A 23,874-nucleotide genomic window follows, 5' to 3' on the forward strand; every position below is an offset into this window, starting at 1 on the left:
CGAAAGTCGCGATTCGACGTGGATCGGTTTGGAGTATGCAATGATGATGATTTCGGGAGGATAGAGAAAGCGGGAATGCATCGCAGCGACGAAAGTACATGGAGTTGCTACAGATAGAGGCAAATGTTGAAAGCGTGATTGTTGTTCCTTCCATGGGCAGGTGCGTCTCGCGAGTTCCACTTCACAACGCTCCTGCTTCACTTGACGCGTCTCGTTCGCGCGACCCTCGCTAGCGCGTGCTGGTGCCTGCGTGTGCTTTGACTTACTCTGTAAGCTTCGGGTCTTGAGTATCGACAAGACATCGACGGCGATATTGAAGCCTTCACCACTTCACCTCGTTGATTTCACTTCAAAGTACCTCACACAAGATCATGAACGAACTCGGCGATCCTGACACCTCGATCGGCGGTCCGATCATATCTGCGGCCGATGAGGAGGCGAAAGAAGCTCAGGAGGATGCACCCAAAGACACCACCAAAGATGGCGACGAAAACCGCAGCACATCCCCCGAGTACTTCAACAGCTCGTGCGAGTGCAACGGCATGATCTGCAACTTTTGCGAACTGGTTCCAGAAACCTTTGAAAGAGGATTCAACGATTTCGATGCCATTCTCGACGTGATAACTTCCCCCGACTTTGCGTCATGCGACTGCAAATCATGCTGGATGGAGGCTACTGTCAACATGTCAGCCGAAGTTCATAATAACGCTCCGATCGGGCGAGGCTTCCTACCGAGTATGTACATCGATGATGTGAGCGACATCAAGAACCCGAACAACCGCGCCTACGACGAAAGCACTGTGCAGGAACTGCGTCGATTCATCAGTGATCGTGGTCTTGAAGATCCTTGGCCCGGCAAATTGATGATGAAGTGGTATTACATCCGTTTCTTGGAGAGTGCAGACCGCGAGCGGAGCTTCGACTTTCTGGGGCTGCCGACCGAAATGAGGCTCGAGGTTTACAGGTGGCTTTTGGTCAACGAATCCCGTGAAGAGCGGTATACTGCGATTCTCAGCACCAGCAAGCTTATACGCAAAGAGGCATTGGACGTTCTCCATGGCGAGAATGTGCTTCAGTGCAAGTTCAGCATCTGCCACATGCAGGTCCTCGAAATCGATGGTGAGGGTTATGCGATTCCCCTCTATGATCGTGAGGGTTCGTGGAACATCTTTCCCTACTCGCAGGTTTTCAGCAAATGTCACCGTATGGAGATTCACCTTACGTACAACAACATGCCTGGCACACACGAGCCTTGCCTGTCTGCTTTCAACGCACACCTTACCGTCCTGGCCTCTTCGCTGATGGACAACCACTGCTTGAAACACCTCAAGGTCATCTTGAATTTCGATGAACATTTGTTCGACAAAGGATTCGCCGCCGCGCTGTACCCTCTCCGACGACTTCGCAATATCTCCAAAGTTGAAGTCGTGGGCAAAATTTCCGAACAGTACCGTCTGCCTATCGTTACGGAGATGCAAGGCTCAGGTCCATCCTTCAACACATTCAAACAGATGAAATTGCTCCTTGACGAGTCATTTGGTCAGCGAGAATTGTTTGAGAAGGCTGCGGGATTGGATGATGATGAGGATGGGTCAGTTTCGGAAGCAGGCGATCTAGTGCGCATCACGAAGCTGGACGAACTGACCTACTCTGTGCTTCGACACAATTGGGACAGTTTCAAGTCGAGTTCGCTCGAGCAAAGATTGCAAGCGTTACTGGCAAAGCTTCGAGATGTTTTAGATCAATTCAGCGTCCCTGAGGTGAGACGGCTTTTGGACGGCATTGCATCTTCGAAGTCTACTCGGCAGACAAACGACTCCTCCACTACGCTCGACGATGCCAAGAAGAGATGCAGCGACAGTCCCGAGAACACCAACATGACGAGCACTGCAGAAGAGGTTGATTGGCCGAGACTTGAGTGAATGTGCTTGTCTAAATTTTACGGCGGGGGCACCATCCCTGCGGGCAGACCTTTGCCCTCCTGGGTCATGTCAGCGTACGTCCGACACTTCATCGCTGGCAACTCACCTTTACACCACCCTTCCATTTCGACTCGACTTTCTCCCATTCGATTTCGCCAAGTGTTTTTGTGCGAAGGACATTGGCCTTGAAGCTCGAGAGTTTTGGCAGCTTTTCGGAGAGCCGGTTCATATCGAAGACGTCTGGGAATGTCTTTGCGAGGGTCTGTTTGCGTGGATTCTGCACCTCTGCAAATATGTTAGTGACTGTTTCAGGCTTTCGGGCAATAATGAGCGAGACTGCGCCGCTCAGGCGCTCAGCCGCTTCGCAGACCGACGCGTATCGACAGCACGTAGCACAGAAATATTGTAACGTAATGCACTCACCCATGAAGAACCTTAGACTGGGATTGGCCACGATTTCCACCTGCTCCAGATCTTTGCACAGCTCCATCGCGTTCAGCAGATCCTTCTTCGTCTCCTCACCAGGCTCAATTTCTGCTGTCAGACTCATCACCATGAGACCCTTTTGCTTGTCTAGTACTTTGCGAATTTGCTCTGGCGTGAGTGTGTACAACGTGGTGTTCAGTGCGCGAAGTCCCTACAACCTTCGTGTCAGCTTGCTGCACACACAATGCCACGTATCGTTCTGCTCCCGAACACATTTACACTCACCCTAGGCACCTGCTCCCCCTCCGTCAACGCCTCAATCAACTCATTCGCCAACGTCTTGTTGAAAGCCATAATCCCCTCCTTATCCGCCGCCCCCGCAATCACAGTCGGATCCTGCTCATCCTCCTCTTTACTAACGTGCTCCGGCTCCGCAAGATTAAACGAGCAAGAAATCAACCCCGGCCCAATGAGCAAAGGCAACTCCGTCGCTTGAATCTTCCCCATGAAATCCTCATCCTCATGCCGAAAAGTGTAATTCACTTCCAAAAACATCAACCCCCTCCTCGCATGACTCTCATCTTCGGAGCCATCATTATATTTCAACCATTTTGCGGCTCGTTCAAAGAAGTGTGGTTTGGCGAAGACGTCGAGGAGGTGGAGAGCTCGAAGGTTTCGTGACTTTTTGAAGAATTCTATGGCGTCTTGTTGGGTTTCCGGGGTGATTCCGGCGAAGAGTTGGGAGTAGATTACGAGGCTTTTGAGGTTGGGGAGGCGGTCGGCGAGGGTGGAGAGGAAGCCTTTGGGGTAGCCCATGCTGAAGAGTTCGAGGGTGAGGCTCTCGATTGAGGTGGGGATTGTGGTGGGGATGGTCCATGGTCGTTGGAGGATTTCTTGGTATTCGTCGACTTTGAGGTCGCTGGTTAAGGTGAGGGCTTGGAGGCCGCGGGCTTCGGGTGGGAAGGAGGGAATGTTGAAGTCTGTGAGCGGGATTTGGGCGCCTTGAGCGGCGGAGGGATCGATGGGTTGTTGTTGCTGGGCAGGCGCGGATTGAGGATCCGGGAGGCTCTGAGGTTGTTGTTGGACTTCGGTGGCCATGGTGGAAGCTGCGCTCTAGTAGTCTATGGATAGTATACAATGCAGATGCGGAGAGGAATGTAGAGAGAGAGGGAAGACAGGTGAGAAAAGCGAAGCAAAGAAAGATACTACCTGAATCCATCTGATCCTACAACATCCGCTCGCGACAACCAAGATGAGGGGTACGACGAAGCAGCTCGCCGCCCTTCGAGCTGCTTCCATTCGTGTGGACCTGGTATCCTGGCATACCGGGACATGGCTCCCCTCTTTGTCCCCGTCAGATGCGGAGGGGTTGAATGTGGGGAGAGGACAGGGTTCGTGCAGGAGGATGTGAAGTTGACGAACGGAAACTAAGCTCGATTGGAGTGGTTGCGGTCATCTGCGGAAGTCCTCGAGTTGCGCGGCGTCGAGTCCGATGGACTAACAGACATCGTCCATCTTGGCCGTTTCTCGCCTCTCCGACCTTCCGAAAGGTGTAATCCGGATGTGCCGTCGCATCGAGTGCTGCAGTGAGGTGAGTTTGCCTGAGACAGGCCATCGCTTCCGCCACCAAGCGGAGAGAGATGTCTCGCGGCTCTCATGCAAGGATGCCTTACCCGTCGACGAGCATATTCCGACTTCATGCTGTCCACATCCTGGTCGCAAACACAAGAAAGCAGCATATTTCAATACCCTTACGACTCTGTTTGCCGACTTTCTGATGGGCTAGCGCGATTTGATGGTCGTCCGAATAAGCGGCTGTAAGGCAAGTGCACGAGTAAGGCCAGCATCGAGCAGTAACCCTTAGGGTTACATGAGCACAAAGTCGTGAGACGACCATCGTGCTGCAACAACGAGGTTTAGGATTTTGATATCTTCCAGTCCGACTAATAATGGTAACAGGAGAATGTCTGAAAAGTTTCGGAGCCGTAGCTGCTGTCTTGAACTTGGTGTGGTGAATCTGCTTGAGATTTGGAAAGTGACATTGCCTACATCGCAGCCACCACAAGACCTTCCGCCACAAAAAAACACAAGACCACAAGAATATCGTTATCAATACTCTTGTCTACCCGTATACCTGCAAAGACCACATCTCCCGCCAGACTCGATGCAAACTTGCCAACAGATGGCCGCCTGAAAGAGCCCCGCCGATACAGCAGTGAGAGCAGCCTACGTCGACCGCAACTGTGCCAGCTGGTCATCTCGCGAAAGCGCACACGATACGGACGCCGCGCGTCTTTGCTTCCTGCATAGTGTGTTTGCCGTCGCGCAGTCGCCGCATGCCCCTTTCGCAGGTCGCAGCCAATACCCAGTCCTCACGCAGAACGCTGCAACCGCCCCGGCGCCAGTCCGCGATTGCCCTGGTCGGTCGAAAACGCTTCTTTGTGCCGCAGAGCAGACGACGAGCAAACGTTTGCCTCTGAGCGCGCGATGGCTTTCGAAGGGACGGGGGTGGCAAGGAGGTGGCGCTATGGTGTTGCACACAGTGACTGGAACAAGCACTTCAGGAGAGCCACAGGGGGCAGCAAGACAGCGAAGTCAGAATGAAGATGAAGGAGCGCGCGAGTGCTATGCGACGCGACCCGTGGCGTGGACATCGCACGGCTCGAGGTCTTCGGGGGCATGGTTGTGTACGTAGGATGGATAATATACAAGATAGTGTTTCAATGCATGACTACAGACACGCGCTACGGCTGTCAACTGTAGCAACTGTACCACTATGGTAGGAGAGACATGAGAGCGCGCGCTGCGTGTTACTGGATGGTCAACTATGCACGCATGAAAGACGTGCGACCGTGGGCTTGGCGTTGTGCATTCATGCGCCCGTGAAACGGCGAGGGCGACGATACAGAACCCCACGGCCAAACAAGCAGCGTAAATGCATGAGATTCATAATACAATGTCTAAGATGCTACGATGCTTGTGCTATGTATGCTACGTGACCATTGCCCTGAAGTGTCCGGTCGGGGGTGAGCGAGTGTGTGCAAACATCGAGACTCTGCGATCGTGAACAGCTGTGTTTGGAAGACGCAGCAACTTCGAAACACACCAATTGACCGCACATCGAGCGACTGCCCTGCTGAGGCGACTGCTACATGAGACTGAGCGTGCGACCGTGCAGCGAGCAGCCTCGTCTTTACACATATGCCACCGCTGCATCTCATGTGCAGATGATGGCGGCCCAGATGGTGCAGGGTACTGCACACACGATCACCAGTTGCACTGCCAATGAGGATGGAGGATCACTGATTCTCCTTCCAGCAGCTTCCATCACTCATCCTGCCTATGAGAATAGAGGATCACTCGCTGCGGAAGTTGCTGGAAGCAGATGACTGATCTTCCGATATCGTTGGCATCAAAATTCGGTTTGCACGCCAGAAATTTGGTCATGCCAAAGCAAACATCGTACGACGTGTGCTGTTTCTGTGCGCTTCTATGCGGCAGTTGCGGAAGAGGTTGGGAGAAGGGACTTTGCAAAGTGCTGCGTGACCTGCTCGAGTTGCTGCAGCCACTCAGAAGCCGGCGGTCAGCACGGCCAAGTTCGCTTCCCCGCTTCGGGTGAATGCTGGGCAGAGGTATATATATCACCTCCTCGCCCATCTCGTTTCTCGACTCTTTCCCAACTCATATCTTTGCCATTCCGATGCCTCTGGAGTCCAGGGAGATGCTGGGGCGAGAATCCTCGATGCGACTTGTTCGGCTATCGGCTTTTGGGGATGGAATTCGAGCGGCGTTTCGACTTGTCGCTTCGGCTGGACGTCTATACCGCGTTACCCTCTCAACCTTTGGCTTTGCACTCTACCACGGCGTGCAACGAAAACGACAGATCTCCCAGCCCTCGACGCGGCCCGCATCGCCAAGATTCTGGCTGGTTTGCAAGCACAAGTACTGCCCTTCTTCCCCCCAAGTTCTCTTCCTTTTCTCTTTACACACGGCGGTCATCAATTGGTATTACTCCCCAATTAACAACTAGTCGACGATTGATACTCATACAACTTATCAATCACAACAAACAACAGCATGCAGCTTTGCGGTTTGTCCCTTCCGAGGGTGTCCTTCTCTCGCCTTTGGCGTAAGAAGGACAACAACCAGAATCTGGCAGCTTCTTTGAAGCTGGGGTCGTACGACCTCGTCCTGCCGTGCGGATGCCAGCGCTTCTGGGATGCGGATGAGTGCGGTGCTCTTCCGAACAGCGTGTCCAGGTTCACCGGCAGTAACTATACCCTCTCCATCCCCACCATCCTCACCATGCCACCAGGGCGAAACCACCAGGGCGAAACGTACTAACGTCTCACAGGTATGAGGCCGCATGAGCTAGTTCGCTATACTTACGGCGAGACTTGTTCTCAATGTAAGGGGGAGCAGCCTGCGCGCATCGCCAGATGCACTCGCAGGATGCAGTGACTTGTGGCGTCTTCGGATGCCCTTTCACGCTAAATCTCAAACTGCATGTGCCTTTTGATCATGCAGGGGAAGCTCTGGCTGCCGGTCGACATACAGACTCAGGCGGCTGAGCAGACGTTCCTTCGGGGCGTCGCGCATCAAGACAACTTCGAGAGGTCTCAAGGCCAAATCGTTGTTGGGTAAGCCCTCTGGCGTCTTCGGATGCCGAGGGCATGGTCCTGGCTGGCTTCGGCCGCGCCGGTGACCAGCTGCGCAAACGAGTCTGCACCTTCACGCGGTGCGCGGCGTCAGTAGCGGCCAGAGTCACGAAAGTGACACCTGGCGTCAGCGAAGCCGAGACAGACTCACTCGACCGACGACGACCTCCTCCTCCTCCTCGACCGCGCTCCTCCTCGACCGTCCTCCTCCTCCGCCGTCCTCCTCCTTCGCTGTCGTCCTCCGCCGTGCGTTATCCTCACCGCCGTCGCTCCATCCTACCTCGACCGCCCTTCGCTCCCTTGTCGCCCTCTCCCTTCGCTCGGCTTGGCACCGGCCAGCTGTACTTGTAGTTAGTTCTCTCAGATAGCTGTGCAATGTTACTGCTGTCCACCACTCCCTCCTTCTCAATGTGCCAGTCTCTTGAATGTTGTCCCTGCTCTCATCTTGTATCTCTCCGTGACTGAGCCCATTGCTGCCGCCACATGTCCCACCGCTGGCCTCTGGGTAGCCATCTGCCATCTTGAGAGGTGGCCACTTCGTCTTGCCATCACGCCGTGTCTCCATCTCATTGTGCTCATCTCTGCCGCCGAGTGTAGCTCCGCCGTCCTCGTGGGCGCAGTCTGGCGTCGTGGGACGTGTCTCTCGAGGGCGTCTCGTCGTGTGTCTCGCCATAATAGTCCTGATCGCTGCTGCCAGGTGTGCAGCTGCCGGGCTCATGGTCGTAGTCAGTCATCGTGAGAGCCGACGCGTGCATGTTCTCACTTCTTGCCGCGCGTGGTCTCTCACCTCTTGCCACGCGTCTTCTGCCACCACCACCGCCATCTTCGCTGCTGCCTGCTTTGCCCACAGCCCCCTTCGGTCATCGTGAAACGCGTCTGTCTGCCATCGTGTTGGCATCACTCCCCACCTGCAACTCACGACTAGTCGAAGATTCTTGCTCATACACCTCCCGAGTCAAAACAAACATCAGCATGCTTTGCAGTTTCATGCTGGTGCTACTCCCCAGCTAACAACTAGTCGACGACTCTTACTCATACAACACCCCGAGTCAAAACAAACATCAGCATGTTTTGCGGTCGTGTTGGTACCAGGTCCCAGCCTACGACTGTCAGCGACTCTTGCTCATACAGCACTTGAATCAAAACAAACATCAGCATGCCTTACGATTTGTGTCTCACCACCACTGCCCCCGTTCCGTCAGCCGTCACATCATCGGCTACCAGGACCACCGCTCTATTGCTACGCGCTCCGCCGCAACGGTCAGTGTCACAGGCGTGAGGCTCTTTCACAGACGCGTGGACGCTCGACCACCATCGCCTAAGGGGTACACGAAAGGTCTCTTCGCGAGCGCCCTCACCCTTGACTGCGACGCGTGCTTCCACGTCCATCCACGTCTTACCACTTGCTGGAGCTACAGACGGCTGGTGCACGCGCTTGCTCTGCTGCTCTCGGCTCCTCTGGAGGTTGGGCCTCTTCACCTATCAACTTTACTGGGTCTGAGACGAGGAGCATGTCACTCAAGCCCGTGGCCGGTCGCATCACCCGCCACCGCGGCGATCACTCTTCTTCGACCACCCATCCATCCGGAAGCCAATGTAGCCAGCTCTCCACACGACGGTCATCAGTTGATATTCCTCCTCAACCAACAGCAAGTCGACGATCATATCTCACACAACCACGATCAAAACAAACAACAGCATGCTTTGCGGCTTGTGTCTCACCGCCACTGCAATGGTCCCTGCCGCGCTCACAGTTCTCATTTGTCACTGTGAGACGCGTCTGTCTGCCATCGTGCCGGCATTACTCCCCAGCTCACAACTAGGTGCCTATTGTACCTTATTCAACTCTTCAATCAGACGAAATATCAGCATGCTTTGCAGTTTGTGTCTCGCCGCCACTGCCATCGTGTTAGTATCATTCCCCAACTCACCACTCAACGACGATTTTTGCTCATAAAACTCTTCAATCAGACCAAACATCAGCATGTTTTGCGATTGTGTCTCGCCGCCTCCACCCTCATACCCATCGCCACGTCTACCGCTGTGGTACCCATCTGAGAATCGTGGGACGCATCTCACTCCGTGCGCCATCACATCATCGTGGAAGAAGGGCTTCAACCAGAACTACGCAGCTTCTTTGGGGCTGGGATCTTCAAAGCCAACCTCTGATTGCGTCGCGTACCTCCATTGCACTCACGACTCAACGCCATAGCCTAGACCTAATACGTGCCTTCGCTCACGATTCTCGAGACACGCGCCTCAGCCGGTCTCTCTGTGCAGATCCATGCCACTGAGCCGTCCTATCAGCGCCCACGAAACCTCTTGGAGTGACTCGTCCGCGCGAATGAACGTCCGATAGTGAGCCAAGCTCTCGCAATTTCAGTCAAGGCACGCCAGTGCCCGCACAATTGAAGAGCCTGGCACTGAGGAGAGCCTTGGGGAAGATCTAATTTGGCACAGCATTCGCTTCGAGCTTGTGTGCAGAGAGTCGGCAAAGATTCCAGGGGAAGGTATTGTCAGCGCCGAGAAAAGCCCTGCGAAATGGCCGAATGTCTTGCGCGGACGGAATACGTTCAGGTGGCAGTATGATCGATGAGGAGGACATACAGCGCACTCCGGGAGGCTACCAACTCTGAGACGCTGCCCGTCGCAAGCTGGCGAGCTGGTGGTGGATCTGGCCTCCGAGGGCATAGATTGCCGATGGTGGTGGGCGAGGCCTCGGTAAGCGCTGGATGTATTTTCAAGACGAGACAGATCCTTGGACTTGCGATATTGTAATAATCGATCGCTGAGCAGAACTCTGCCAGTAAGCTACGCGTCGTGCTGTGCGCTGGCGTTCTGTGCAAGGCTTATTTCTCCATACAAACCTCGGGAGATCTTGATCAGAGTTCAGAATTTCCCAATTGGTTTTGAGGTCGCGACACAGAGTCTTCCCATCTCTTGCGCTTGAATTCCAATCGACGCTGGGGTTTTCAGAACCACCCTTGCCGTGCGGATGCCATGCGTATCGTCATGTCACCGGACCTTCCCTGCTGTGCGCTTCGCCGCCACTGTCGGAGTCACAGGCGTAGGGCTCTTTGACGCATGCGTTTTCTTCATCTTGGCGTGTTCCTGCACTTTCGTTCAAGGCTCGCTGCCGCCACATGCTCCGCTGCCGATCTCAAGGTTATATCCTGCCGTCGTGAGACCGTGACTTACGTGTATGGCTGTCCCGGCCGTCACGACGTCACGCCACTACCATGTCGCCTTGTTAGCTGAATGCTCGACCGCCACCGCCAGATGGTTACACGAGAGGTCTCTCCGCGAGCACGCCTAGCTCTGACCACGTCGCGTGCCTCCACGTCCACTCACGACTCACCGTCGAGACCGGCCCATACAGTTGGTCGATGTCCTCGCTCAAGCTTTCTAAGACACGCACCCCGCTGTACTCTCTCATAGTCACAACACTGAGCCATCTTCCCAGCGCCTGCCGTGTTTATTCATCACCGACGTTCCTCGATCAGCTGCTGCGCAATGGCAGACAGCATGACACCGAGCGACGTGCGCCTGCTGCGAGCGCTCCGCCGGGTATACCAGTTGCTGAATCCGGCCAGGACGGAGCTTGTACTTGTTGCACCAGGAAAGCTTGCACAAATTCATGGACCGCCGTGTCTCTTGAGGATTGATCATCTAAAGTCTATTCGCGAGCGCCCTCACGTCTTACCGTGACGCGTGCTTCCACGTCTCGCTGCTGCCAGAGCTCTAGACGGCTGTTCCGCGCCCTCGCTCTCGCTGTGCTGAGACACGCGCCTTATCGCCCTCACTATGAGCAGACCCACGCCCCTTCGCCGTCCTGACGCCGTCTGTCGGTCTTCACGAGCCAACACGTTTGCTCGAGAGCGACTCATGGCGCTGAGAAGAGCTTGTGGCAAGATGCCCCTTGGTGCAGTACTCGTTCCGAGGCGGCGAACTGAGGTTGGACATGGCCTTTGGGGAAAGACGAGGCGTAGATCAGAGTTAATTGCCTACTGGAGTGGGAATAGCCCGGATAGGCTCTTGAGTCTTGGACATTGGGAGTGCTTGGTCGAATGGCAGCTCTTGACCGGTAAACTTAGCGTGGTGGGGGAATGCTGGCGAGTTGTGTGCAGCTACGCTCTCCGTAACAACCAAGGGACGGCCGCTTTGATCGTGGATTGATTGTGGAAGCCATCTAGGTGGCACGTCTTGAGCTTCATGGTCATGGAACGGGCTTCTCAGAATTTCCTGACCATTTCAGAGGCTGTGCGAGCGGCACCGGGCTTGCGCTCTTGTCCCGGACTGGCTTCATGCTGAAACAGTGGACCAGAGGTGTCGAGCATTATCGATACACGAGAGACAAGCGGCAGCTAGGCCATCAAGCCCTTGAAAAGTCGCTGCGAGTACTAGCACAATCCTCCTCAAGCTCGCGATGACCGACATGCCAGTTCCTCCTCTTCACCCCTGCGTTATGACTCTCAACCAGCCGGCATCCTGTCCTCCGATTCCGAGCTACCGCAATCTCGTAGCTCGAGAGAACTTTGCGCCAGCCCTTGCTGCGGCAATGAATAGGCCGTAACTGCCTTGACATGGAATGAAAATGCTCTGCAAAAAGCCCCTTGGCGGGCCAGTCTTGTCGCTGCCCCACAAACGGCTGTCGCAAAATCCGCAGAAGGTCAGCGAAGGCACTTGAGACTGAAGTTCACCATCGAATACCCAAATCCTACTCGTCGCTCGCAAAAGAAAAAGAGAAGGAGAAGTCACTTGGTGAGCGAAATGTGGTACGTGACTCCGTGCCAAGCTAACCTTTTATTGACTTCACCCAGAAACCTCTCATTTCTCGAAGTCAGGGCGGTGATCTCCTGGAGACGGCAGGCGAGCACAGAATAAGTACTGCACAACAGCTTCGCCCGCGTTCTCGCCCAGATTACTGGCATTCGAGCTAAGGATGGGCAGCACGCAGCAACGAGGGTCGATCTAAAGCAGAAGTCAGTAGCACTGAAGAGGCTCAGGAATCGAGAGTCTGGACAGACCAAGCTGACACACAAAAACCTGCACTAGTACGACGCTCACATATGGAGAGCGACTAAGGTGTGGCGGATCATCTGCTCTGAGAAAATCACCACAGTCCGCAATTGCAATTTTCAGCTTTGTCTTTGGGGCATGCTCTCAACTTCAGTTGTCCGTTGATGTGTCTGCAAGTAGAAACGATCAAGAGCCAACCAATATCGTCTCGGTGCCAAACGACGTGTCGTCGTGTACGTGCCTACTGCGAAGGATTCAGTATGTCTGAACCTTTTTCTGCTTACCTCTCTTCCAGCTATGTGGGTCCCGTCAAGTTGACTGCATGCTGCAAGTACATCAGCAGAAGTGATGGGGGCGGGTACCTCAAATTGAGTAATGCTATGTTGAATACGAAGATGGAACATGTCTTGAACGCTGTGCACTGTGCGAGTTCGGCGAAGCCTCGGCGGAATGAGCTCCATTCAATTATTCGGGGCGCTTCTTGTTCAAATATTGAAGCGGCGTATTCATGCACTCCATTTTCAGCCTGCCGACTTGACTCCTCTTCGTTGACATACCACAACCCAACACCGACGCCGCAGCCTGCATCGCGACTCGTCCAATTGCGAGTCGAGGCCCATCTCGTATCCTTCGCTCTTCGCTCCCCCGCCTCGTTCTCTCCGCATCATCCTTCGGAACACATGTTCGTGCTAGCCGAATCAGGGCATGAGCCGTTGTTCGCAAAGCCTCGGCGTCAAGCTTGAGCGGTTGTGATGACCTCACCAGCACAAATCGCAACAATGACCGAAGCGCAATTGACTTTGTGCGCACGCGTACGCGATGCACAAAAGACGCGGATGTCCTTCGTAGGCAGGTAGGTGCGGTCTGGTCTTTCCTTGTCTCTCTTACTCTGCATTCTTACCTCGAGAAGCCAAGATGAAGCTCAACAGTATAGCTATCACAGCATCGTTTGCTGCTACCAGTGCGGCATGGTACACGAATCCTATTACTAAACTACTACGGGAGTCTTCACCTGCCGTCGATATCCTCCCACCGAAGCAAGATCCTTGGTATACAGCACCAGCGAATTTCGAGCAAGCAGCGCCAGGAGCAATTCTCAGAGTCAGGTTGGCACCTGGCAATATCACGGAGGTGCAAGGCAACTCCAGTGCAGCGTACAACATCCTCTACAGGACGACGGATTCGCAGTACCAGCCGACATGGGCAGTGACCACACTCTTCGTCCCAAACACTACGATCCTGTTCGGCAATGACAAATTGTTGTCATACCAAATCCCATACGACTCCGCAGATCTCGACGCCAGTCCGTCTTACGCTCTGTACGGCGCTGGCCTTCCTGATATTGGAGAAGCACTTGGCAAAGGATGGTACGTGAATGTTCCAGATTACGAGGGGCCTTTGGCTAGCTTCACGGCTGGTGTCATTTCTGGCCATGCGACACTCGATTCCGTGCGAGCAGTTTTGAACTCAGGCTTCGGTCTCAGAAATGGCACGCGATATGCGATGTGGGGATACAGTGGAGGCGCGTTGGCAAGTGAATGGGCTGCAGAGCTACAGGTGCAGTACGCACACGACCTCGAATTTGCAGGTGTCGCTCTGGGTGGTCTCACACCAAATGTCACAAGCGTCCTGGTCGCTGGCACAGGCAGTGTCTTTGCCGGTCTCATCCCAGCTGGTATCCTAGGACTTGCCAGCCAATATCCCGAACTCGAGCAGTTCCTTTTGGACAACTTGAAAGAAGAGGGTGAATACAATGCCACTGGCTTCTTGATGGCCCGGAATCAAACATTGATAGAATCCATCGGGGCGTTCAATGGCCAGGATATCACCAACTACTTCGAAGGAGGACTTGACACGCTCTTCGCGCCAATCTCACAGCGCGTCATCAACCGAGACGGAATCATGGGATACCATGGTGTGCCTCAGATGCCTGTCTATGCGTACAAGGCTATTCAAGATGAAATCTCGCCTGTCAATGATACAGATGCATTGATTGAGAGGTTCTGTGGTATTGGAGCGACTATCAGGTATGATCGCAATACTGTTGGTAATCATGGAGGAGAGGCGACCAACAATCAGCCTCAGGCTGTGGAGTTCTTGGATAGTGTGCTTGGTGGGACGTATAATGCGACTGGATGTCAGATACAGAACGTTACTGTTGGCTCGTAGGGTGAGGGATACGAGACACCGTCGCCGGCAGAGGTCCCAGGTGCCAAGAGCGGTGGCATCGCAAACAAATCACGAATGAATACAACATGATAATGAATAGATGCAACTCATGTGATCCGCATTCAGCAGAACAGCATGCGCTATAGTGCTAATAGCATACATCGCAAGAAAAGGCTTGCTTCAGACAGTGCGATGACTGACGACTATCGCATAGGCTCTACATCCTCCTGCTACATTCTTTCCAGGCCTCTCGTCCTTGCTATGGATCAGGCGCGGATTATGAACATCTCGGTCACGCAGAGCTGACTCTTTACTGATACCACAGGGCGACATCTGGGTACATGAAGTTCATTGAACTCCCGGCATATGCTCTCCAGCTCCACCTGTCAACGACCGTCAAGTGTACTTAAGCGAGCGTGCCTCGCGACGCGCACAGCCACCACGCGACAAGGGCTAGCAGAGGCCGCCCCATCAGGCTGCGGTGAGCCGCGTCGGACTACATATCTCTCTGCCTTGTCTTCACAAGAGGAATCGCATCGCTTTTCGCATCGTATGCCTCTCGATTGTGGCCCGTCCTCTCCGGGAAGATCACTCACTGCAAAAATATTTCCTCCCGATTGAGTGATGGAGACCGAGTACAACACGTACTACAGCTACCATACACTTCCCACAGACGGCAAATACTTTCGGCTTTTGAGTATAGAGCCTGGAGTCCGGGACGATGACATAAAGTGCTCGCTGTCGAATGCAGTTCTTACGCGTGCCGGCGAGCTACAGTACGAGACGATATCATACTGTTGGGGCGACCGCTCAAGCCGTGAGCAAATTCAGGTGAACGGAAAGTCGTTCGATGCACCTGCTAGCTCAGTTGCAGCGCTGCGACGCGTGCGATCGCCAATGAGACGGCGAAGACTTTGGATCGATGCCATCTGCATCAACCAGGACGATCTTTTGGAGCGTGCCCAGCAAGTCAGCTTGATGGGGGATTTGTATTCCTCCTCGCAGGGCAATTTGATCTGTCTGGGAGAGCCTAGTGGCACGGAATCCGAAGCTCTCGCAAGCATACAGGCGATATGCGAAGAAGCTGAAGTTGAAACTAATGGCTTTGTGGGTTTGAGGAGTGCCTTGTGGAGCGAGGATGGTTCCACGCAATACTCTGAATCTGGACTCACTTGTCAACCCAACTACAAAGCTCTGCAGTCATTCTACAGTAAGCCTTGGTTCAGTCGCCTCTGGGTCATCCAAGAAGTGGTGTTGGCTCCGCACAGCCAATGTCTCTGTGGTGCGCACGAGATTGACTTGCTTGATGTACTCCTGGCCGGCTCATGGCTGGGCTACAAGTCTACCTGCCTGCCGCTTGAGTTTATGCGAGAAGTCCCGAGTGGCATGCGTAACATCAACACTCTGCTAGCCCGTGTCGATCGCCACGAGCGATTTGTGAAGCCGAAATTGGGTGGCACTTTCAACATGTCGGGCCTGTTGGACTTTGGACGACATCGTCTTGTCGCAGTCCCGCACGACAGGATATATGGAATGCTAGGGCTTTATGATTGCTATGATGGCGACATCGCAGGACAAGGGTTTCAAGTGGATTATCAGGCACCTCTCCAGACTGTTCTCTGCAAGGCGACTAAGATCGCGCTTTGGGAGTGTCGACGAAATCTAGATGTGGTTTTCGAACATGTTAGCCATCGATCGAACAATGAGCTCGACTCCTGGGCTTCCTGGATCCCCAGATGGGACCGCCAATGGGATTGGACCATCGATTCGTCAGACCTGAGTTATAAACTATACGATTGCGATTTGAGCTCAGCAGCCTCCGAAGATCTTTTCGATATGTCGAATAACGCTGCTGTCATTTTGATGAGAGGAATATGCGTTGGGAAAGCCCAACTTTATTCTGCAGTACTCACGAGGAAGATTGCTACCGACGCAGCAGAATATTTAATATGGCTCGACAAAGCGACAGAAATTGCTCAGTGTGCAGACGGGATTCTTGGTCTCACGTTGGCTGCATCTTCTAATTTTGATGCGGTGAAGATGAGCTCAACCGAGGATGCGCCACTTCAGCGACTTCGCGAATATATGGCGCTCAATGGCATTGTCCCAGACATAGGTGATCTTCAGCCTGAGGACAATCCAGACATCCTCAGCCTGTCGAGATATGATTCAGCCATTTGGTATGCTAGTGGCAACAGGCGAGTCTTTGCCACCTCCACTGGAGAGATTGGCATCGGCCCAAAAGTGATGCAAGAAGGCGATATGATCGTAGTCTTGTACGGAGCCCGATTGCCTCAGCTGCTTCGGCGAAGCGAATCTGATGGGCGGTACCGTCTCCTAGGTCAATGCTACGTGCATGGGATCATGCATGGCGAGGCGGTAAAGGCGCACCGAGCAGCAGGAGGAGCGGACGAGATTTTCGCAATGGTATGAGTAATGTGAGAAGTGAATATTGAGATGATGAGAGAGGAGGTAATAGGGTCAACAAGATTGTATTTCCTGTCTCACTTGCAGTCGCAAGCCTTGGCATTGTTCGAGTCCAGGGAAGGTGAGGCGGGCTCCGACGTGTTTCCTCACCTTAGCTCAGCTCTCCCACCACGCTTGAGCCGCCGTACCTGCATATAGCCGCAACGAATCTGCCAAAATGTTGACCAACGCCCAAATCTCCACGATACCTTGGCCTGCTGATTCTCTCTTCACGCCCACACACAAACGACTGAACAACACGTCCTCGAACTCAAGCGAATCGTCCAACCACGGACACCGGACTACCCCACCATGACCTCGCCGTACACAAACGAAGAATGGCAACGGCTCATCGTCGACGTAGAGAAGAACCTGAAAATCGACGAGAGCAAGAAATACGATATCCCAGATGTTGCAAGCACAGTCGATCACACTCTTCTCAAACTTGACAGCAAGAGTAGTCAATTCGATGAGCTATGCAACGAGGCAAGACAGCATCAGTTCGGCTCCGTTTGTGTGAGACCTGAGTGGGTAAAGCAATGCGTTGATGCATTGAAGGGTAGCGGCGTGAATGTCGCGAGTGTGGTTGGGTTCCATGAAGGAACGTATACTCTTGAAGAGAAGTTGAAGGATACGAAGATTAGTCTTGAGGGTGGTGCTGCGGAGTTGGATATGGTTGTTAATTGGCCGGAGTTGCAGAAGCAGGAGTGAGTCTTTGGACAAGAGAGATCCTGCGAGATACACGCTGACGATCCGCAGATACGAGACCATTTACGCTGAGTTGGTAGCGATTCGAGTAGCTGCACCACATCCGACGCTCATCAAGCTTATCCTTGAGACATCGCAGCTTAGTGATCAGCAGATTATCGCAGGCGCAGTGCTTGCTTCAGCTGCTGGGTTGGACTTCATCAAGACTGCTTCTGGGTTCCATGGACACGGCGCGACATGTAAGTCCTTCATCAGGGTCACCCACCAGTCTCGTACATTATCAGCTAATATTTTGCAGTGCCTCACGTTCGACTGATGAAGGCCGCTTGCGAATACCTCGCCAGGAATCCGGTGCCGAACACTGCTGCACCGAATCAGATGCTTGTCAAGGCTTCTGGCGGCATTCGATCTTATGATGATGCGATCAAGATGCTCGAAGCTGGAGCCAGTCGTCTAGGCACTAGCGGTGGGGTGCTAATTGCTCAGCAGGCCAAAGAACGTGCAGCTGGTGGAAGCAGCACTTCAGGTCCCGCGGGCTCAAGTTCTGAGTATTGATCACGGCGGACTTTCCTCGGAGCACCAAACGTGCCGCAGCTAGTGTTTTGCTATCTGCAAACGGACACTGAATCCAGACCTTCTCTGTCCAAGTGTCACAGCTTGCGCTCGTGCGCAATGCGAAATCTGGTCGACTTCTGTCACATGTGGGGTGAAACGCCAAGGATACCAGTAGACTGCTCATTACGCGACGAATCAAGAACAGCATATTTGCATTGCCTGTTCAAGCATACGGACATGCGACATTTACTGCCCTCGATGTCCACTATCATGAGATCGGAGATCGCGGAAGAGGTTCTGCTGCCATCACTGATTCCAGACCTAGCTGTGCCCAATGCCTCGCTGCGATCAATGGTCGTTTCAGCTTGCATGGCGGAGTTGTGGCATTGCTGGGATTTCTTCTCTCTCTTTCCCTCTGTGTCTTCTTACTGTCCCGTACACTAAGCCTGGCATGATCTCAAGACACCCTCACACTTACATTCACAGCAGCGCGTCGCACGGGTGTTCATATACCTTCATAGCCAAATATGGCTGGAGATAGCCAAAGGTGCGTCTTGTAAATTAAAGAGCACAGGAGTGACAGATACTAATTTATCTAGTGCGACGGCATCGCCTCGAAAAAGTAGCAATGAGTCAAGTCGACTAGGCAGGCTCAAGAGAAGTCTTCCAAAGCTGATCACACGGTTCTCGCGCCCGAAGCTTGGTGAACGCAGCAAGACAGATGATGCCGTAATCAGAAAAGACCATGGAAAGCCAGAAGTAGTTCGTCAAGCGGTCTCGGCTGGCGCGCATGACTGCAGGGCCATTGATGCAGACTGTCAGGCTGGCCCAAGCAAGGCACCAAATCGAATAAGATCAAGTGCTAGCGGCTATCATGGTGACCGAAGCGCATTATCTGCCAGTACTGGACAGTCTGTCAGCATTGACTGGGCATCAAGATTGGGCTCTTCTTCCAACAGCGATCGCAATAGTGAAAGCTGGACCAATGTCACTACGCCTGAGAAGACTACTGCTGAACGGTTTGTGCCGAGACCTGGCATTATTCCTGATACTTCTTCGGCTGAAGATGAGAGGTCCTCAACTGGCTCATCTACGGACCTGATGTCGTCGCCATACGCCCCAAGAATATCAGATGGTACTCCTGCTGAATCGGTCCGTGTCCACAGCGAAGAGGTCCCACCGGAGCAAGGCCTTGAGCGGAATACGGAAGGTGTAGGTCTGACCAAGACCGCTTCGGCACCAGCATCCACTCAAGACGGATCTTTGGCCTACTGGCGTTCTGCTCTTTCGTCCAAGCCGGACAAAGGCAAAGGGAGAGCTTGTGACTACATTAAAGACGTGGATGGGCGAGTGTGCAGAAAGAATGGAGACAGGAAACTCACCAGACCAGCTGCCGAAATCCCCGTCACCCAGAAGGCACTGCCGGTCATCAACCCAGGTCATGATACTTGGGCTGAATTGTCTTTGCAGCAGAAGAAGAAGCTCAGTGCAAAAGTCAACTCGAACCTCTCCAAATATCACTGGTCTGCTGCGGAGGAGCGAAAACAACCTGCTGTTGAGGAACCGATTGGACCTGCTGGAGAGCGTGCTTATAAGTCTTCGGCGTTCCCGGATACGTTGTCGCGTAAGGAGAAAGAAAGCAAGATGGCGTTGCCGCCTGTTGTTACAAGTGTCAATGGCATTTCAACGACTAGAATTGTGCCTGCTGGTCTGCCGGCCGCGGTTCCTGAAGTCGAGGATGACGATGAGCTTGAGAGTGATGCAAATGTACGTCCTTCCCTCTACACTTCGATCGCATTCTGTGCTAACATTTCCGTGATCTCAGTCCATCTCCTCCATCCTCTCCTCCGCCGCCGGCAGCCGATCCGGCTACTCCATTGCATCAGAAAGTTCCTCCAGCAACCTCATCCCACGCCAGAAACCTCGCGACTCTACACGAGTGTCTCGCACAGTCGGTGGAGATATGACACACTATAGCACTGGCTCCATCGATCTAGAAGCTCTCAATTCAAAACACGCGAAAGCTGCAGATTTTGAGAAGTTCGCGAAGAAGAAATCTTCGGGCTCGAAGAAGGCGAGTGCGGGTACGACTGCTAATGATGATGGAGAGGATGGGATGCAGAAATTGGAAATGTGGAGGACGAATTCGAAGGCGGAGGGAGCGAAGTTTGTGATTTGTCAGAGTCCGGATGAGTTGAAGGAGAGGGAAGAGGTGGGATTATGGTGGTAGATCACCATATTTCATTCCTAGATAGTGCGGACAGCACAATAGATATCAACAGCCTCAGTAGTAATAGTAATATCACAACAGATCGAATAGAGAGCTGTGCCGAACTACGCAAATACCATAGTGGGGTCGAATCTTGTGAAGAAGCGGGGAAAGCTGCTCGCTGCGAGCTTGCTTCGTTGCCTCGTGCCGCACGAGCGAGAGGACGAACTCCGTACACGACATACCCAACATTGAACACCGCGACTCCGTGATCTACAGCCCTGCATGAGAATTGTATGACTCCTGCGGAGTAAGTATGCATTTAACCTTGGTAAGCCTGTGAAGCTCGCATCTCTCTTTCGACTTCACTTCATCTTTCTCGGAAAACTATTTCCGCATCCACAAGTCACTATCACTGTACTATCCTGCTCTTGTAACTTCAAAGACAATCAACAAAAATGACATCTCAAGGCCGCCTCGCATCAAAGACTGCCATCGTGACCGGCGGGTCCATGGGGATTGGTGAAGGCATTGTTCGTAAATTTGCTGAAGAAGGTGCTAAAGTTCTAGTACTGGATATTAATTCCGAGCTCGGGACAAAGGTGGCAAGCAGTCATCCGGAAGGTCAAGTCGTCTTCTTGCAGGGTAGTGTGACGAAAGAAGAGGATTGGAAGAAGGCTTTGGAGACGGTGTTGGAGTGGACGGGGAAGCTGGATATTGTGGTGAGTTCATGTTATCATATGGATTCAAAGCTAAGGGGACAATTGGATGCTGATGAGAAGTGCTAGGTGAACAATGCGGGTGTGGTGCATGTTGCTGCTGTAAGTCTGCTCAAGTCCATCAATGTTGCGACATGAAGCTGATACTGTTATTTTCGCAGCCCTCTCCCACTGTGCCCAAATCCGAGTACGATCGCATCATGGATATCAATGTTTCGCCACTGTATCAGAGCGCTACTGTGATTGCTCCATACTTTCAGCAACAGAAAAGTGGCGTTTTCGTCAATATCAGCTCGATCTCTGCCCCTCGACCAAGACCAAATCTCGTTTGGTATGCCGGATCGAAGGGTGCGGTGAGCGCTGTGACGAAAGGTGAGAGTTGCTGAGAATGAAACTTTGCGAAAGCTTGCTGACTATTTTACAATGTAGGTCTTGCTGCTGAGTTTGCAAAAGATGGTATTCGATGCAATGCCATACTACCGGTGGCGGCTGACACAGGCATGCTGGCGCCAGTTCAGGGTGGTGTAGACACCGAAGATGGACGAGCATTAATCTTGAGAGGCATTCCGATGGGGCGTGTGGCCACTCCAGCAGATATTGGAAATGCGGCGGCGTTTCTCGCGAGTGATGAAGCGAGCCTCATCACGGGTATCGAGCTACCTGTTGACGGGGGCAGGTCATTGATGTGAGAGTCGTCCCGGTTGCAATATCTTACAATGGTATCAAAATTCCGTACCCGTTTCAATTCGTTGATCCCTCCGTTCTCAAGATGCCCACGGTGCCGCCAGTTGTCTCGATCTGGCCCCTTTCCCGTGCCTCAAGTTCACGATCGCTCTCAGCATGCGAATCATCTGTTCCAGTCCGCGAAAGCCAGTTGTGTAAACTATGTCCGTCAAGATACCCTCATCTCCGCAAAGCTGAGAAGGAATGGAAAGGTCCAGCATATTATTGTTGAGCAAAACGTCATTTCCTTTAAGACCATTCCTCCAAAATGTGCCATCGCGTTGTTCGATGCAAAGAATAGCGATCATGACAGCTGCCGCAAAATTGTGTCCATACCTCAACGCCACACTTTTGGCGTCGTCGATCTGCTGCTGTGTTATGACATTGCCGACACGTTTCCACCGCGCTGACGTGTAAAGGCGCCATTCAGATAAAATAGGAGTAACTCCAATGCCGATATTGCAAAAGTCTTGGAATGAAACTGTTTTGCATGCGGGTCCTGTGATGACGCCGTATGCAAGATACTCGTGCGCATACGCCCGATGGCCAAGTATCGGTTCCAGAGACGGTACGTGGACAATGAAATTGGCATGGGACAGTTCTGTCGTGTCGATGATACTGATGAAGTATTTGTGCGCCATGCGACTGTTTGCAAAGTTGAAAGCAGTGTTGATGTCAGCGGCCCATGAGCTGAATTGCGTATGGAAAGGCGAGATCCTGTACCCGGTAAGGTGACGGTCGCAGTTTTCACGTAGCTCAGCCTTCGTCATGTCGTAGATCGTCCTTGACGCATCAACTACATTGGTGAAAAATGCTAGCGGTGTAATGCTTCTCGTTGTGTTGAGCCCTCGAGACCCACCGGAGTTGCTATGCCAGGCTCTGAATAGATATCGAGGTGTGCGTCTCTGAGCTTCAATCAGTACGCGCTTGATGCCGTCATCCATTTTCCCAGGCGGCAGCGCGGCGTGATGATCATGAACAGAGTCGTTGAACGAGGCATCGTCATCCGATTTATCGGTGTCTGTATCTGACGATTGAAAGCTCGCATCATCGCTGTCGGTCTCGTAGTGCGCCTGTCCATTTCCCACGGCGAATTGAGCAAGGCCAGTTTGACTATCGAGGACACCTGCTTCTCGCTTGCTGTCGAGCAGTTTTCGCTTGCGTTTCACAACAGCAATGAGCAAGTTCATGCCGCGTCGAGCATCGGGAACGCGAAGCAGTGACGGCTTGGTTTCCTTGATTTTCGGAACGGTCTTGAACGAATCCTCCGAGATATCGAAATCTTGAAATTCTGCCACGACTGCTGATTTGAGTGAGCAATCGTCTTCGAGCCATTCGATGTGACTATCAACGTGGCGACAGAGCGAAGCAATGGCCATGCATGCCACCGGGAGCTCGAAGTCCTGGCCGAATAGGGCGCCAAACGCTCTCGCCAGGATAATTTCATCTGCGAAATAGTCGGTCCCGGCAAAGTCCTCGTCATTAAAGATGTCCGCTGGTGCAATTTGGGAGACATGGTTTCGTTCATAAAATGTGCCGGAGAGCTGTGAGAGGGGCAGCGGCGAACGAATTTGATTGAGAGTGACAAGTGAAAAATTGTCATCTGAAAGACAGCCGTAAACATAATACCAGTCGTCGCTCGGCTCGAAGACGTCAGCGCCATGCTGTATGAGATGAAAGTCATTCTCGTGAAGGACAATATTGCCTTGCCTGATGCAACTTGTATCGAGTACAGCAACGAAGACTTCGTCGGACGGATACCTGTTCTCCTTGCAATAGCTAATAGCTTGCCAGACAACGGACTGCAGAGAAGGTTCCCAGATAGACCATAGACCAGAACGAACGCGGTCTGGTGGCTTGCTGGTGAAGCTGATATGGTTGACATCTTTGATCCGCTGGAGCGGCATCTCAAAGATATTGTCGGGCACATCTCCAGTGTCCAAAGCTTGGGGCTTGACAAGATCACGCGAGAAGACTGCACTGTGCGTACGATCGTGGAGTAGACCGAATTCAAAGAGGTAAGGTGGTGCTTTACGAGCTGCTCGCTGTACTTTTGCTTTGAATTTCTTGTTCCATGGCGCCGGAGAAGCTGCGCGGTTGGCCATGTTCTCCGACGGTTGATGATTGTGACTGTAGTTGATCTGGGGTTCTGCTTCGATGCGATTTACTGAGGAGACTCTTGTTGCTGCTGGGCCTGCAATGGACATTCCATCCAAGCGACTGCCACTTGCCATGCCGTTGCTCAAGACCTCTCGAGACTCGTTGTCGCGCACAACCTTTGTTCTCACCTGTTCTGTGCG

General features: G+C 53.0%; 8 protein-coding genes across 9 annotated transcripts; 6 read left to right on the plus strand and 2 right to left on the minus strand.

Moving 5' to 3' along the window:
* Positions 1 to 371: 371 nt before the first annotated feature.
* CKM354_000210500 (uncharacterized protein) lies at positions 372 to 1,922 on the plus strand (the record flags this gene model as incomplete). The annotated part of the gene is made up of 1 exon (XM_044797250.1): positions 372 to 1,922. One exon carries the CDS (start codon positions 372 to 374, stop codon positions 1,920 to 1,922), a length of 1,551 nt encoding a protein of 516 aa, XP_044653185.1.
* Positions 1,923 to 1,939: 17 nt separating this feature from the next.
* On the minus strand, positions 1,940 to 3,446 carry CKM354_000210600 (uncharacterized protein; the record flags this gene model as incomplete). The annotated part of the gene is made up of 4 exons (XM_044797251.1): positions 1,940 to 1,981; positions 2,029 to 2,207; positions 2,346 to 2,559; positions 2,634 to 3,446. 4 exons carry the CDS (start codon positions 3,444 to 3,446, stop codon positions 1,940 to 1,942), a joined length of 1,248 nt encoding a protein of 415 aa, XP_044653186.1.
* A 9,494-nt stretch (positions 3,447 to 12,940) lies between these two features.
* On the plus strand, positions 12,941 to 14,194 carry CKM354_000210700 (uncharacterized protein; the record flags this gene model as incomplete). The annotated part of the gene is made up of 1 exon (XM_044797252.1): positions 12,941 to 14,194. The coding sequence occupies one exon, from the start codon at positions 12,941 to 12,943 to the stop codon at positions 14,192 to 14,194; it is 1,254 nt and encodes a 417-aa protein (XP_044653187.1).
* A 624-nt stretch (positions 14,195 to 14,818) lies between these two features.
* CKM354_000210800 (uncharacterized protein) lies at positions 14,819 to 16,627 on the plus strand (the record flags this gene model as incomplete). The annotated part of the gene is made up of 1 exon (XM_044797253.1): positions 14,819 to 16,627. The coding sequence occupies one exon, from the start codon at positions 14,819 to 14,821 to the stop codon at positions 16,625 to 16,627; it is 1,809 nt and encodes a 602-aa protein (XP_044653188.1).
* Positions 16,628 to 16,972: 345 nt separating this feature from the next.
* CKM354_000210900 (uncharacterized protein) lies at positions 16,973 to 17,923 on the plus strand (the record flags this gene model as incomplete). The annotated part of the gene is made up of 3 exons (XM_044797254.1): positions 16,973 to 17,367; positions 17,420 to 17,607; positions 17,667 to 17,923. 3 exons carry the CDS (start codon positions 16,973 to 16,975, stop codon positions 17,921 to 17,923), a joined length of 840 nt encoding a protein of 279 aa, XP_044653189.1.
* A 527-nt stretch (positions 17,924 to 18,450) lies between these two features.
* On the plus strand, positions 18,451 to 20,153 carry CKM354_000211000 (uncharacterized protein; the record flags this gene model as incomplete). Of its 2 annotated transcripts, XM_044797255.1 has the most annotated exons (4): positions 18,451 to 18,470; positions 18,523 to 18,682; positions 18,746 to 19,690; positions 19,749 to 20,153. In XM_044797255.1, the coding sequence occupies 4 exons, from the start codon at positions 18,451 to 18,453 to the stop codon at positions 20,151 to 20,153; spliced, it is 1,530 nt and encodes a 509-aa protein (XP_044653190.1). The 2 variants fall into 2 exon arrangements, with proteins under 2 accessions (XP_044653190.1, XP_044653191.1); XM_044797256.1 differs by having other exon boundaries at positions 18,523 to 19,690.
* Positions 20,154 to 20,590: 437 nt separating this feature from the next.
* Positions 20,591 to 21,540, plus strand: CKM354_000211100 (uncharacterized protein; the record flags this gene model as incomplete). The annotated part of the gene is made up of 4 exons (XM_044797257.1): positions 20,591 to 20,854; positions 20,921 to 20,953; positions 21,013 to 21,223; positions 21,281 to 21,540. 4 exons carry the CDS (start codon positions 20,591 to 20,593, stop codon positions 21,538 to 21,540), a joined length of 768 nt encoding a protein of 255 aa, XP_044653192.1.
* A 75-nt stretch (positions 21,541 to 21,615) lies between these two features.
* Positions 21,616 to 23,781, minus strand: CKM354_000211200 (uncharacterized protein; the record flags this gene model as incomplete). Its single annotated transcript, XM_044797258.1, has 1 exon — positions 21,616 to 23,781. The coding sequence occupies one exon, from the start codon at positions 23,779 to 23,781 to the stop codon at positions 21,616 to 21,618; it is 2,166 nt and encodes a 721-aa protein (XP_044653193.1).
* Positions 23,782 to 23,874: the final 93 nt, after the last annotated feature.

This window comes from Cercospora kikuchii, assembly GCF_019650295.1.
Source record: "Cercospora kikuchii DNA, contig_00001, whole genome shotgun sequence".
NCBI classification, from domain to species: Eukaryota; Fungi; Ascomycota; class Dothideomycetes; order Mycosphaerellales; family Mycosphaerellaceae; genus Cercospora; species Cercospora kikuchii.